The sequence below is a fragment of the Scyliorhinus torazame genome, chromosome 10, assembly GCF_047496885.1.
Source record: "Scyliorhinus torazame isolate Kashiwa2021f chromosome 10, sScyTor2.1, whole genome shotgun sequence".
Classification (NCBI taxonomy): Eukaryota; Metazoa; Chordata; class Chondrichthyes; order Carcharhiniformes; family Scyliorhinidae; genus Scyliorhinus; species Scyliorhinus torazame.
This window is the reverse complement of record NC_092716.1, coordinates 495,500-512,460: the sequence shown is the minus strand read 5'-3', so window position 1 is coordinate 512,460 and position 16,961 is coordinate 495,500. Positions and strand designations below refer to the sequence as shown.

The 16,961-nt window shown below is 48.1% G+C and overlaps 1 protein-coding gene across 1 annotated transcript in view; it reads right to left on the bottom strand.

Annotated features, from left to right (window-relative positions):
* Nucleotides 1–2,452: 2,452 nt before the first annotated feature.
* Nucleotides 2,453–16,961, bottom strand: part of tat (tyrosine aminotransferase) — a 231,511-nt gene continuing 217,002 nt past the window's right edge. The window contains exon 12 of the mRNA XM_072517709.1: nt 2,453–4,070. Within this exon, the coding sequence (XP_072373810.1) occupies nt 3,921–4,070 (150 nt within the window). The 3' untranslated portion in view covers nt 2,453–3,920. The remainder of the gene's footprint in view (nt 4,071–16,961) is intronic.

Sequence of the window (16,961 nt, the reverse complement as noted above, 5' to 3'; positions counted from 1 at the left end):
CCTACTTTCCTTATATGCCACACAGGCTTCGTCTGTTCCCAGCCTTTTAGCCCTGACAAATGCCTCCTTTTTCTTTTTGACGAGGCCTACAATATCATTCGTCATCCAAGGTTCCCGAAAATTGCCGTATTTATCTTTCTTCCTCACAGGAACATGCCTGTCCTGTATTCCTATCAACTGACACTTGAAAGCCTCCCACATGTCAGATGTTGATTTGCCCTCAAACATCCGCCCCCAATCTATGTTCTTCAGTTCCCGCCTAATATTGTTATAATTAGCCTTCCCCCAATTTAGCACATTCATCCTCGGACCACTCTTATCCTTGTCCACCAGTACTTTAAAACTTACTGAATTGTGGTCACTGTTACGATATATTACTAGCTAGCTTGCACTCGTACTTCATCTTCTCCCCCCTTATTACTTTTTTAGTTGTCCTCTGCTCGCTTTTAGAGGCTTCCCAATCCTCTGATTTCCTACTAATCCTCACCATTTTGTATGCTTTTTCCTTAGCCTTTATGCTGTCCTTGACTTCCCTCGTCAGCCATGGCTGCCTTGTCCTCCGGTTAGCATGTTTCCTCCTCCTTGGGATGAATTTCTGTTGTGCCTCCCTAATAACCCCCAAAACTCCTACCATTGCTGTTCCACTGTCTTCCCTGCTCGGCTCCTTTTCCAATCAACTCTGGCCAGCTCCTCCCTCATGTCTTTGTAGTTACCCTTATTTAATTGTAATACCGTTACATCTGATTCCAGCTTCTCCCTCTCAAACTGCAGGGTAAATTCTATCATATTGTGGTCACTGCTCCCTATGGGTTCCTTCACCTTGAGTTCCCCAATCAAGTCTGCCTCATTAGAGTGGTTTCACAGGTCGGCGCAACATCGAGGGCTGAAGGGCCTGTACTGCGCTGTTATGTTCTATGTTCTATGTTCTATTACACATCATCAAATCAGAATTGTCTGTTCCCTCGTAGGCTCTGTCACAAGCTGCTCCAAATAAACATCTCTTAGACATTCCACAAATTCAATTTCTTGGGATCCACTACCAACCTGATTTTCTCAGTCCACCTGCATATTGATGTCCCCATGATTATTGTAATATTGCCTTTTTTACATGCCTTTTCTATCTCCTGATTTATTTTCTGCCCCACATCCTGACTACTGCTAGGAGGCCTGTACATAATTCCCATCAGGGTATTTTTACCTTTGCGATTCCTCAACCCTACCCACAGAGAGTCTATGCCTTCTGATCCTATATCGCTCCTTGCTATCGATTTAACTTCATTCCTTACTCACAAAGCAACCCCGCCCCCTTTGCCCATCTGCCTGTCCTTTCGATAGGACACATATCCTTGGATATTTAGATCCCAGCCCTGATCCCCTTGCAGCCACGTGTCTGTGATGCCCACAACATCGTACCGGCCAATTTCAATGTGCGCAACAAGCTCATTGACCTTGTTGCGTATACTGCACACATTTAGGTACAGCACCTTCAATCCTGCATTGGCCACCTCCCTTTTCACACTCTCCTCAGTCACTGTACCCTGCACTGTGGCCCTTTTTGATTTTTGACTGTGGCTTCTCTGCCTTACACTTTCCCCCTTACTGCCTTTTGTTTCTGACCCCTTTTTACTTCCCTCCGACTTCCTACATTGGATCCCATGCCCCTGCCACATTAGTTTAAACCCTCCCCAACAGCTCAAGCAAACACCCTCCCTAGGACCCCAAATACCCCTACCTGAACAGGTGTCGGAATGTGGCGACTAGGGGATTTTCACATTAACTTCATTGCAGTGTTAATGTAAGCCTATTTGTGACAATAATAAAGTTTATTATTATATGTTGTAGGAGATGGTCATTGGCTGGCACTTGTGTGGCGTGAATGTTACTTGTCACTTGTCAGCCCAAGCCTGGATATTGTCCAGGTCTATCTGCATTTGGACATGGACTGCTTCAGTGTCTGAAGATTATGAGTAGACTGACAGGGCGGTAATTGGCTGGGTTGGTTTTGTTCTGTTTCTTGTGTACAGGACACACCTGGGCAATTTTCCACATTGCCGGGTAGATGCCTGTGTTGTATCTGTCCTGGAACAGCTTGGCTAGGGGCCACATAAACACAGTGACATTCCCTATCGTTCCCCGCAACCCACCCAGTCATTTACCCAACACATCTTCGGCAGCATTTTCTGGTCCTTCCCACCGGTGGGATGTTCTGGTGGGTTGGCTCCGCCATATCGTCGCACCCGCAGCCTTCTCCACCTCCGCAACGCCGCTCCCTACCCCTCCGCACCGCCACCTCTGCCTCCTCCTCCCCTCCTGCCTCCTCCCTCTCTGTCTCCTTTGCCGCCTCCTCTGCCTGCGCTGTCTCCCCCCGCGCCGCCGCCACAATATACATTGTGGGCTGGGTGCAGAAAATCCCACCCCTTGAATTTAATGGATCACGAATAAACAATTGTCAGATGGTGTATGCAGCATATTTATTAGAAACACCAAAATCTTTACAACAATGTTCTTAAATAAGTTTTAAAAAACAAAGTAAATCTGATGCATGAAAAGCCTGAAACAAAGCAGGCAGCACAGAAACAAAATTAAACTCCATCCGGTCTTGTACAAAATTGCTTTACTCAAAATAATTAACCGAAATGTAAGCGAAGCATTTCGAGGAAATCTCTCAGACACGACTCAGTGATCCCATATCCACATTTCCTGGTGGTAACAAGCCAGGTGACACAGTGTCGGTGAAAGCAGTGAGTTGTAAAGAGATATCGGTCAATTGAGTGAGTTTGGAAAACCCTGGGAGATGGAATTCAATTTGGGGAAATGAGAAGTCATCCACTTCAGACTGAAGAAAGACAAAACTAGGACGAGATTCTCCGACCCCCCGCCGGGTCGGAGAATCGCTGGGGGCTGGTGTGAATCCCGCCCCCGCCGGTTGCCGAATTCTCCACCACCGGATATTCGGCGGGGGCGGGAATCGCGCCGCGCCGGTTGGCGGGCCCCCCCCCCCTGCGATTCTCCGGCCCGGATGGGCCGAAGTCCCGCCGCTAAACTGCCTGTCCCGCCGGCGTAAATTAAACCACCTACCTTACCGGCGGGACAAGGTGGCGCGGGCGGGCTCCGGGGTCCTGGGGGAGGCGCGGGCCGATCTGGCCCTGGGGGGTGCCCCCACGGTGGCCTGGCCCGCGATCGGGGCCCACCGATCCGCGGGCGGGCCTGTGCCGTGGGGGCACTCTTTCCCTTCCGCCTTCGCCACGGTCTCCACCATGGCGGAGGCGGAAGAGACTCCCTCCACTGTGCATGCACGGGAAACTGTCAGCGGCCGCTAACGCTCCCGCGCATGCGCCGCCCGGAGATGTCATTTCTGCGCCAGCTGGCGGGGCACCAAAGGCCTTTTCCGCCAGCTGGCAGGGCGGAAATTCGTCCGGCGCCGACCTAGCCCCTCAAGGTTGGGGCTCAGCCCCCAAAGATGCGAAGCATTCTGCACCTTTGGGGCGGCGCGATGCCCAACTGATTTGCGCCATTTTGGGCGCCAGTCGGCGGACATCGCGCTGATACCGGAGAATTTCGCCCCAGAGTTTGTTTTAATGTTAAACAGCTAAGAACTGTGGGTGAGAGAAGAGATTTGGGGTTCAAAGTACAGAAATCACCCTAACAGACTGCACAAAAATAACAGACTGTTGGCCTTTATCTCCAGAAGGCTAGAATACTGTTATATAAAGTTAAGGTTAGACCCCATCAGGAATAACCGTGTTCAGTTCTGGGCCCTACACCTCAGGAAGGAAGGAGATATTGACCTTGGAGGGGGTGCAGTACAAAATCACCAGAATTACTTCACGTAAATAATAAATTAATCTTTGTACAGACATTTTTAAATTATATTAGATTGAGCATCATTCCAGATGCCCAGAAAATACTCCAAGACAAGCTCACTTGTCACATTCAATATCGGGTGTGCTGCAATTCTCGTGAGCTTGGAAATGTTCCTCGCAGAAATCACGGATGCGGTTACATGCCTCCAGCATCAAATCCTCTGGAATAGTCACCACCACTCTGAAGTAGTTTGGATACTCAAAACACTATTGACAAAAGATGTGGAGTTAAACATTAGGAACAAACATTTCTGCGGTTACATACATAGAAACATAGAAGATAGGAGCAGGAGGAGGCCTTTTGGCCCTTCGAGCCTGCTCCGCCATTTATCACCATCATGGTTGATTATCCAGCTCAATAGCCTAATCCTGCTTTCTCCCCATAGCCTTTGATCCCATTCTCCCCAAGTGCTATATCCATATCTTGAATATATTCAAAGTTTTAGCATCAACTACTTCCTGTGGTAATGAATTCCACAGGCTCACCACTCTTTGAGTGAAGAAGTGTCTCCTTATCTCTGTCCGAAATGGTTTACCCTGAATCCTCAGACTGTAACCCCTGGTTCTGGACACACCCATCATTGGTAACATCTCCCCTGCATCTACCCTGTCTAGTCCTGTGAGAATTTTACAAGTCTCTATGAAATCCCCCCTCATTCTTCTGAACCCCAATGAGAACAATCCCAACCTAGTCAATCTCTCCTCATATGACAGTCCCGCCATCCCTGGAATCAGTCTGGTAAACCTTCGCTGCACTCCCTCGAGAGCAAGAACATCCTTCCTCAGAGAAGGAGACCTAAACTGCACACAATACTCCAGGTGTGGCCTCACCAAGGCCCTGTACAATTGCAGCAACACATCCCTGCTTCTATACTCGAAACCTCTCGCAATGAAGGTCAACATACCATTAGCCTTCTTTACCGCCTGCTGCACCTGCATGCTTACCTTCAGTGAATGATGCACAAGGACACCCAGGTCCCACTGCACACTCCCCTCTCCCAATTTACAACCATTCGGGGAGTAATCTGCCTTCCTGTTTTTGCTTCCAAAGTGAATAACTTCACACTTATCCAAATTATACTGCATCTGCCATTGATTTGCACACTCGCCCACCATGTCCAGATCATTCTGTAGGAATCCTGCATCACAATTCACCCTCCCACCCAACTTGGTATCATCTGCAAACTTTGAGATGTTACATTTTGTTCCTTCATTCAAATCATTAATATATATTGTGAATAGCTGGGGTCCCAGCACCGATCCCTGTGGTACCCCACTGGTTACTGCCTGCCAATTTGAAAAGGACCCATTAATCTCTACTCCTTGTTTCCTCTCTGCCAACCAGTTTTCTATCCACCTCAATACATTTCCCCCAATCCCATGCGCTTTAATTTTGCACAATAATCTCTTATGCGGGACTTTGTCAAACACCTTCTGAAAGACCAAATATACCACATCGACTGGCTCCCCCTTGTCAACTGTCTTGGTTACATCATCAAAGAATTCCAACAGATTTGTCAAGCATGATTTTCCCTTCATAAATCCACACTGACTCTGACTGATCCTGCCACTGCTTTCTAAATATCCCGCTATTCTGACTAGCACGTGGCACCTGTAGTAATCCTGAGATCACTACCTTTGAGGTCCGATTTCTTAACTTCCTAGCTCCCTGTATTCTGCTTTTATGATCTCATCTCTTTTTTTACCTATGTCATTTGTACCGATGTATACCACGGCCACTGGCTGTTCAGCCTCCCCCTCCAGAGTGTCCTGTACCCACTCCGAGACATCCTTGACCCTAGCACCAGGGAGGCAACACACCATCCTAGAGTCTCGTTAGAGGCCACAGAAAAGCCTGTCTACTCCCCTTACAATTGAATCCCCTATAACTATTGCACTGTCACACTTATTACTCCTCCCCTCCTCAGCAGAACCAACCGTGGTGCCACGAGTTTGGCTGTTGCTGCTTTCCCCTGAGAGGCCATTCCCCTCAACAGTATCCAAAGCGGTATATCTGTTCTGCAGGGGAATGGCCACAGGAGATTCCTGCACTGCCTGCCTCGCTCTCTTGCTCTGTCTGGTGGTTCCTGTGCATCAGAACAAATTTCAAGAAAAACTGAGTCAGCGAATGACTTTTCCTGGTATTTCAATCACTATCCAACTATTGCCCTCATGATGACAATTTCATCTACCCACACCCCTCAGGGTAACTCTCTGATATACCCCAGACCACTCACTGTAACACTGATATATCCCACACCCCTCACTGTAACACTGATATACCCCACACCCCTCACTGTAACACTGATATACCCCACACCCCTCACTGTAACACTCTGATATACCCCACAGCCCTCACTGTAACACTCTGATATACCCCACACCCCTCACTGTAACACACTGATATATCCCACACCCCTCACTGTAACACTGATATACCCCACACCCCTCACTGTAACACTGATATATCCCACACCCCTCACTGTAATACTGATATACCCCACACCCCTCACTGTAACACTGATATACCCCACACCCCTCACTGTAACACACTGATATACCCCACACCCCACACTGTAACACTCTGATATACCCCACACCCCTCATTGTAACACTGATATACCCCACACCCCTCACTTTAGCACTCTGATATATCCCACACCCCTCACTGCAACACTCTGATATACCCCACACCCCTGACTGTAACACTCTGATCTACCCCACACCCCTCACTGCAACACTGATATACCCCACACCCCTCACTGTGACACTCTGATATACCCCACACCCCTCACTGTAACACTCTGAATAACCCCACACCCCTCATTGTAACACTGATATCCCCCACACCCCTCACTGCAACACACTTATATACCCCACGCTCCTCACTGTAACACTCTGATATACCCCACACCCGACACTGTGATACTCTGATATACCACACACCCCTCACTGTAACACTCTGAATAATCCCACACCCCTCACTGTAACACTTATATACCCCACACCCCTCACTTTAGCACTCTGATATATCCCACACTCCTCACTGTAACACTGATAAACCCCACACCCCTCACTGCAACACACGTATATACCCCACACCCCTCACTGTAACACTGATATATCCCACACCCCTCACTGTAACACTAATATATCCCACACCCCTCACTGCAAGACTCTGATATATCCCACACCCCTCAGTGTGATACTCTGATATACCCCACACCCTTCACTGTAACACTCTGATATATCCCACACCCCTCACTGTAACATTCTGATATACCCCACACCACTCACTGCAACATTATGTTATATCCCACACCCCTCACTGTAACACTCTGATATATCCCACACCCCTCACTGTGATACTCTGATATACCCCACACCGCTCACTGTAACACTGATATACCCCACACCCCTCTCTGTAACACTCTGATATAACCCACACCCCTCACTGTAACACTGATATATCCCACAACCCTCACTGTAACACGGATATATCCCACATCCCTCACTGTAACATTCTGATGTACCCCACACCCCTCACTGTAACATTCTGATATCCCCCACACCCCTCACTGCAACACACTGATATACCCACGCCCCTCACTGTAACACTCTGATATACCCCACGCTCCTCACTGTAACACTGATGTACCCCACACCCCTCACTGGAACACTCTGATATACCCCACACCCCTCACTGTGATACTCTGATATACCCCACACCCTCACTGTAACACTGATATATCCCACACCCCTGACTGTAACACTCTAATATACCCCACACCCCTTATTGTAACACTGATATACCCCACACCCCTCACTTTTAACCCTCTGATATACCCCACACCCCTCACTGTAACACTCTGATATACCCCACACCCCTCACTGTAACACTGATATATCCCACACCCCTCACTGTAACACTGATACATCCCACATCCCTCACTGCAACACTCTGATATACCCCACAACCCTCACTGTAACACTCTGAATAACCCCACACCCCTCATTGTAACACTGATATACCCCACACCCCTCACTGCAACACACTGATATACCCACACCCCTCACTGTAACACTGATATATCCCACACCCCTCACTGTAAGACTCTGATATATCCCACACCCCTCAGTGTGATACTCTGATATACCCCACACCCCTCACTGTAACATTCTGATATATCCCACACCCCTCACTGTAACATTCTGATATACACCACACCACTCACTGCAACATTCTGATATATCCCACACCCCTCACTGTAACACTCTGATATATCCCACACCCCTCACTGTGATAGAACAAAGAACAAACAAAGAAATGTACAGCACAGGAACAGGCCCTTCGGCCCTCCAAGCCCGCGCCGACCATACTGCCCGACTAAACTACAATCTTCTACACTTCCTGGGTCCGTATCCTTCTATTCCCATCCTATTCATATATTTGTCAAGATGCCCCTTAAATGTCCCTATCGTCCCTGCTTCCACTACCTCCTCCGGTAGCGAGTTCCAGGCACCCACTACCCTCTGCGTAAAAAACTTGCCTCGTACATCTACTCTAAACCTTGCCCCTCTCACCTTAAACCTATGCCCCCTAGTAATTGACCCCTCTACCCTGGGGAAAAGCCTCTGACTATCCACTCTGTCTATGCCCCTCATAATTTTGTAGACCTCTATCAGGTCGCCCCTCAACCTCCTTCGTTCCAGAGAGAACAAACCGAGTTTATTCAATCGCTCCTCATAGCTTATGCCCTCCATACCAGGCAACATTCTGGTAAATCTCTTCTGCACCCTCTCTAAAGCCTCCACATCCTTCTGGTAGTGTGGCGACCAGAATTGAACACTATACTCCAAGTGTGGCCTAACTAAGGTTCTATACAGCTGCAACATGACTTGCCAATTCTTATACTCAATGCCCCGTCCAATGAAGGCAAGCATGCCGTATGCCTTCTTGACTACCTTCTCCACCTGTGTTGCCCCTTTCAATGACCTGTGGACCTGTACTCCTAGATCTCTTTGACTTTCAATACTCTTGAGGGTTCTACCATTCACTGTATATTCCCTACCTGCATTAGCCCTTCCAAAATGCATTACCTCACATTTGTCCGGATTAAACTCCATCTGCCATCTCTCCGCCCAAGTCTCCAGACAATCTAAATCCTGCTGTATCCTCAGACAGTCCTCATCGCTATCCGCAATTCCACCAACCTTTGTGTCGTCTGCAAACTTACTAATCAGACCAGTTACATTTTCCTCCAAATCATTTATATATACTACAAACAGCAAAGGTCCCAGCACTGATCCCTGTGGAACACCACTGGTCACAGCCCTCCAATTAGAAAAGCATCCCTCCATTGCTACCCTCTGCCTTCTATGGCCTAGCCAGTTCTGAATCCACCTTGCCAGCTCACCCCTGATCCCGTGTGACTTCACCTTTTGTACTAGTCTACCATGAGGGACCTTGTCAAAGGCCTTACTGAAGTCCATGTAGACAACATCCACTGCCCTACCTGCATCAATCATCTTAGTGACCTCCTCGAAAAACTCTATCAAGTTAGTGAGACACGACCTCCCCTTCACAAAACCGTGCTGCCTCTCACTAATACGTCCATTTGCTTCCAAATGGGAGTAGATCCTGTCTCGAAGAATTCTCTCCAGTAATTTCCCTACCACTGAAGTAAGGCTCACCGGCCTGTAGTTCCCGGGATTATCCTTGCTACCCTTCTTAAACAGAGGAACAACATTGGCTATTCTCCAGTCCTCCGGGACATCCCCTGAAGACAGCGAGGATCCAAAGATTTCTGTCAAGGCCTCAGCAATTTCCTCTCCAGCCTCCTTCAGTATTCTGGGGTAGATCCCATCAGGCCCTGGGGACTTATCTACCTTAATATTTTTTAAGACACCCAACACCTCGTCTTTTTGGATCACAATGTGACCCAGGCTATCTACACCCCCTTCTCCAGACTCAACATCTACCAATTCCTTCTCTTTGGTGAATACTGATGCAAAGTATTCATTTAGTACCTCGCCCATTTCCTCTGGCTCCACACATAGATTCCCTTGCCTATCTTTCAGTGGGCCAACCCTTTCCCTGGCTACCCTCTTGCTTTTTATGTAAGTGTAAAAAGCCTTGGGATTTTCCTTAACCCTATTTGCCAATGACTTTTCATGACCCCTTCTAGCCCTCCTGACTCCTTGCTTAAGTTCCTTCCTACTTTCCTTATATGCCACACAGGCTTCGTCTGTTCCCAGCCTTTTAGCCCTGACAAATGCCTCCTTTTTCTTTTTGACGAGGCCTACAATATCACTCGTCATCCAAGGTTCCCGAAAATTGCCGTATTTATCTTTCTTCCTCACAGGAACATGCCTGTCCTGTATTCCCTTCAACTGACACTTGAAAGCCTCCCACATGTCAGATGTTGATTTGCCCTCAAACATCCGCCCCCAATCTATGTTCTTCAGTTCCCGCCTAATATTGTCATAATTAGCCTTCCCCCAATTTAGCACATTCATCCTCGGACCACTCTTATCCTTGTCCACCAGTACTTTAAAACTTACTGAATTGTGGTCACTGTTACCGAAATGCTCCCCTACTGAAACATCTACCACCTGGCCGGGCTCATTCCCCAATACCAGGTCCAGTACCGCCCCTTCCCTAGTTGGACTGTTTACATATTGTTTTAAGAAGCCCTCCTGGATGCTCCTTACAAACTCTGCCCCGTCTAAGCCCCTGGCACTAAGTGAGTCCCAGTCAATATTGGGGAAGTTGAAGTCTCCCATCACCACAACCCTGTTGTTTTTACTCTTTTCCAAAATCTGTCTACCTATCTGCTCCTCTATCTCCCGCTGGCTGTTGGGAGGCCTGTAGTATACCCCCAACATTGTGACTGCACCCTTCTTATTCCTGATCTCTACCCATATAGCCTCACTGCCCTCTGAGGTGTCCTCTCGCAGTATAGCTGTGATATTCTCCCGAACAAGTAGCGCAACTCCGCCTCCCCTTTTACATCCCCCTCTATCCCGCCTGAAACATCTAAATCCTGGAACGTTTAGCTGCCAATCCTGCCCTTCCCTCAACCAGGTCTCTGTAATGGCAATAACATCATAGTTCCAAGTAGTAATCCAAGCTCTAAGTTCATCTGCCTTACCCGTAATGCTCCTTGCATTAAAACATATGCACTTCAGGCCACCAGACCCGCTGTGTTCAGCAACTTTTCCCCGTCTGCTCTGCCTCAGAGCCACACTGTCCCTATTCCCTAGTTCTCCCTCAATGCTCTCACCTTCTGACCTATTGCTCCCGTACCCACCCCCCTGCCATACTAGTATGTAGGAAAATACTCTGATATACCCCACACCCCTCACTGTAACACTCTGATATATCCCACACCCCTCACTGCAACACTCTGATATACCCTCACCCCTCACTGTAACACTGATATATCCCACACCCCTCACTGTAAGACTCTGATATATTCCACACCCCTCACTGTAACATTCTGATATACCCCACACCACTCACTGCAACATTCTGATATATCCCACACCCCCTCGCTGTAACACTGATATATCCCACACCCCTCACTGTGATACTCTGATATACCCCACACCCCTCACTGTAACACTCTGATATATCCCACACCCCTCACTGTAACACTCTGATATACCCCACACCCCTCACTGTGATACTCTGATATACCCCACACCCCTCACTGTAACACTCTGATATACCCCACATCCCTCACTGTAACACTGATATACCCCACACCCCTCACTGTAACATTCTGATATACCCCACACCCCTCACTGCAACATTCTGATATATCCCACACCCCTCACTGTAACACTGATATATCCCACACCCCTCACTGTAACACTAATATATCCCACACCCCTCACTGTAAGACTCTGATATATCCCACACCCCACAGTGTGATACTCTGATATACCCCACACCCCTCACTGTAACACTCTGATATATCCCACACCCCTCACTGTAACATTCTGATATACCCCACACCACTCACTGCAACATTCTGATATATCCCACACCCCTCACTGTAACACTAATATATCCCACACCCCTCACTGTAACACTCTGATATATCCCACACCCCACAGTGTGATACTCTGATATACCCCACACCCCTCACTGTAACACTCTGATATATCCCACACCCCTCACTGTAACATTCTGATATACCCCACACCACTCACTGCAACATTCTGATATATCCCACACCCCTCACTGTAACACACTGATATACCCACACCCCTCACTGGAACACTCTGATATACCCCACACCCCTCACTGTGATACTCTGATATACCCCACACCCCTCACTGAAACACTGATATATCCCACACCCCTCACTGTAACACTCTGATATACCCCACACCCAAAGAACAAAGAACAAAGAACAAAGAAATGTACAGCACAGGAACAGGCCCTTCGGCCCTCCAAGCCCGTGCCGACCATACTGCCCGACTAAACTACAATCTTCTACACTTCCTGGGTCCGTATCCTTCTATTCCCATCCTATTCATATATTTGTCAAGATGCCCCTTAAATGTCCCTATCGTCCCTGCCTCCACTACCTCCTCCGGTAGTGAGTTCCAGGCACCCACTACCCTCTGCGTAATCTACTCTAAACTTTGCCCCTCTCACCTTAAACCCATGCCCCCTAGTAATTGACCCCTCTACCCTGGGGAAAAGCCTCTGACTATCCACTCTGTCTATGCCCCTCATAATTTTGTATACCTCTATCAGGTCGCCCCTCAACCTCCTTCGTTCCAGTGAGAACAAACCGAGTTTATTCAATCGCTCCTCATAGCTTATGCCCTCCATACCAGGCAACATTCTGGTAAATCTCTTCTGCACCCTCTCTAAAGCCTCCACATCCTTCTGGTAGTGTGGCGACCAGAATTGAACACTATACTCCAAGTGTGGCCTAACTAAGGTTCTATACAGCTGCAACATGACTTGCCAATTCTTATACTCAATGCCCCGGCCAATGAAGGCAAGCATGCCGTATGCCTTCTTGACTACCTTCTCCACCTGTGTTGCCCCTTTCAATGACCTGTGGACCTGTACTCCTAGATCTCTTTGACTTTCAATACTCTTGAGGGTTCTACCATTCACTGTATATTCCCTACCTGCATTAGCCCTTCCAAAATGCATTACCTCACATTTGTCCGGATTAAACTCCATCTGCCATCTCTCCGCCCAAGTCTCCAGACAATCTAAATCCTGCTGTATCCTCTGACAGTCCTCATCGCTATCCGCAATTCCACCAACCTTTGTGTCGTGTGCAAACTTACTAATCAGACCAGTTACATTTTCCTCCAAATCATTTATATATACTACAAACAGCAAAGGTCCCAACACTGATCCCTGTGGAACACCACTGGTCACAGCCCTCCAATTAGAAAAGCATCCCTCCATTGCTACCCTCTGCCTTCTATGGCCTAGCCAGTTCTGTATCCACCTTGCCAGTTCACCCCTGATCCCGTGTGACTTCACCTTTTGTACTAGTCTACCATGAGGGACCTTGTCAAAGGCCTTACTGAAGTCCATATAGACAACATCTACTGCCCTACCTGCATCAATCATCTTAGTGACCTCCTCGAAAAACTCTATCAAGTTAGTGAGACACGACCTCCCCTTCACAAAACCGTGCTGCCTCTCACTAATACGTCCATTTGCTTCCAAATGGGAGTAGATCCTGTCTCGAAGAATTCTCTCCAGTAATTTCCCTACCACTGAAGTAAGGCTCACCGGCCTGTAGTTCCCGGGATTATCCCTGCCACCCTTCTTAAACAGAGGAACAACATTGGCTATTCTCCAGTCCTCCGGGACATCCCCTGAAGACAGCGAGGATCCAAAGATTTCTGTCAAGGCCTCAGCAATTTCCTCTCCAGCCTCCTTCAGTATTCTGGGGTAGATCCCATCCGGCCCTGGGGACTTATCTACCTTCATATTTTTTAAGACACCCAGCACCTCGTCTTTTTGGATCACAATGTGACCCAGGCTATCTACACCCCCTTCTCCAGACTCAACATCTACCAATTCCTTCTCTTTGGTGAATACTGATGCAAAGTATTCATTTAGTACCTCGCCCATTTCCTCTGGCTCCACACATAGATTCCCTTGCCTATCCTTCAGTGGGCCAACCCTTTCCCTGGCTACCCTCTTGCTTTTTATGTAAGTGTAAAAAGCCTTGGGATTTTCCTTAACCCTATTTGCCAATGATTTTTCATGACCCCTTCTAGCCCTCCTGACTCCTTGCTTAAGTTCCTTCCTACTTTCCTTATATGCCACACAGGCTTCGTCTGTTCCCAGCCTTTTAGCCCTGACAAATGCCTCCTTTTTCTTTTTGACGAGGCCTACAATATCACTCGTCATCCAAGGTTCCCGAAAATTGCCGTATTTATCTTTCTTCCTCACAGGAACATGCCTGTCCTGTATTCCTTTCAACTGACACTTGAAAGCCTCCCACATGTCAGATGTTGATTTGCCCTCAAACATCCGCCCCCAATCTATGTTCTTCAGTTCCCGCCTAATATTGTTATAATTAGCCTTCCCCCAATTTAGCACATTCATCCTCGGACCACTCTTATCCTTGTCCACCAGTACTTTAAAACTTACTGAATTGTGGTCACTGTTACCGAAATGCTCCCCTACTGAAACATCTACCACCTGGCCGGGCTCATTCCCCAATACCAGGTCCAGTACCGCCCCTTCCCTAGTTGGACTGTTTACATATTGTTTTAAGAAGCCCTCCTGGATGCTCCTTACAAACTCTGCCCCGTCTAAGCCCCTGGCACTAAGTGAGTCCCAGTCAATATTGGGGAAGTTGAAGTCTCCCATCACCACAACCCTGTTGTTTTTACTCTTTTCCAAAATCTGTCTACCTATCTGCTCCTCTATCTCCCGCTGGCTGTTGGGAGGCCTGTAGTATACCCCCAACATTGTGACTGCACCCTTCTTATTCCTGATCTCTACCCATATAGCCTCACTGCCCTCTGAGGTGTCCTCTCGCTGTATAGCTGTGATACTCTCCTGAACAAGTAGCGCAACTCCGCCTCCCCTTTTACATCCCCCTCTATCCCGCCTGAAACATCTAAATCCTGGAACGTTTAGCTGCCAATCCTGCCCTTCCCTCAACCAGGTCTCTGTAATGGCAACAACATCATAGTTCCAAGTACTAATCCAAGCTCTAAGTTCATCTGCCTTACCCGTAATGCTCCTTGCATTAAAACATATGCATTTCAGGCCACCAGACCCGCTGTGTTCAGCAACTTCTCCCCGTCTGCTCTGCCTCAGAGCCACACTGTCCCTATTCCCTAGTTCTCCCTCAATGCTCTCACCTTCTGACCTATTGCTCCCGTGCCCACCCCCCTGCCATACTAGTTTAAACCCTTATTGTAACACTGATATACCCCACACCCCTCACTGTAACACTCTGATATATCCCACACACCTCACTGCAACGCTCTGATATACCCCACACCCCTCACTGTAACACTGATATACCCCACGCTCCTCACTGTAACACTGATATACCCCACACCCCTCACTGGAACACTCTGATATACCCCACACCCCTCACTGTGATACTCTGATATACCCCACACCCCTCACTGTAACACTGATATATCCCACACCCCTCACTGTAACACTCTGATATACCCCAAACCCCGTATTGTAACACTGATATACCCCAGACCCCTCACTGTAACACTCTGATATACCCCACACCCCTCACTGTAACACTCTGATATATCCCACACCCCTCACTGCAACACTCTGATATACCCCACATCCCTCACTGTAACACTGATATATCCGACACCCCTCACTGTAACACTGATATACCCCACACCCCTCACTTTAGCACACTGTTATATCCCACACCCCTCACTGTAACACTGATATACCCCACGCTCCTCACTGTAACACTCTGATATACCCCACACCCCACACTGTGATTCTCTGATATACCACACACCCCTCACTGTAACACTCTGAATAATCCCACACCCCTCACTGTAACACTGATATACCCCACACCCCTCACTTTAGCACTTTGATATATCCCACACCCCTCACTGTAACACTGATATACCCCACACCCCTCACTTTAGCACACTGTTATATCCCACACCCCTCACTGTAACACTGATATACCCCACACCCCTCACTGTAACACTCTGATATATCCTACACCCCTCACTGTAACACTGATATACCCCACACCCCTCACTGTAACACTCTGTTATACCCCACACCCCTCACTGTAACTCTGATATATCCCACACCCCTCACTGTAACACTGATATATCCCACATCCCTCACTGCAACACTCTGATATCCCCACTCCCCTCACTGCAACACACTTATATACCCCACGATCCTCACAGTAACACTCTGATATACACCACACCCCTCACTGTAACACTCTGATATATCCTACACCCCTCACTGTAACACTGATATACCCCACACCCCTCACTGTAACACTCTAATATACCCCACACCACTCACTGTAACTCTGACATATCCCACACCCCTCACTGTAACACTGATATATCCCACATCCCTCACTGTGACACTCTCATATACCCCACACCCCTCACTGTAACACTCTGAATAACCCCACACCCCTCCCTGTAACTCTGATATATCCCACACCCCTCACTGTAAGACTCTGATATATCCCACACCCCTCAGTGTGATACTCTGATATACCCCACACCCCTCACTGTAACACTCTGATATACCCCACACCCCTCACTGTAACATTCTGATATACCCAACACCACTCACTGCAACATTCTGATATATCCCACACCCCTCACTGTAACACTCTGATATATCCCACACCCCTCACTGTGATACTCTGATATACCCCACACCACTCACTGTAACACTGCTATACCCCCCACCCCCCACTGTAACACGGATATATCCCACATCCCTCACTGTAACATTCTGATGTACCCCACACCCCTCACTGTAACATTCTGATATCCCCCACACCCCTCACTGCAACACACTGATATTCCCACAGCCCTCACTGTAACACTCTGAGA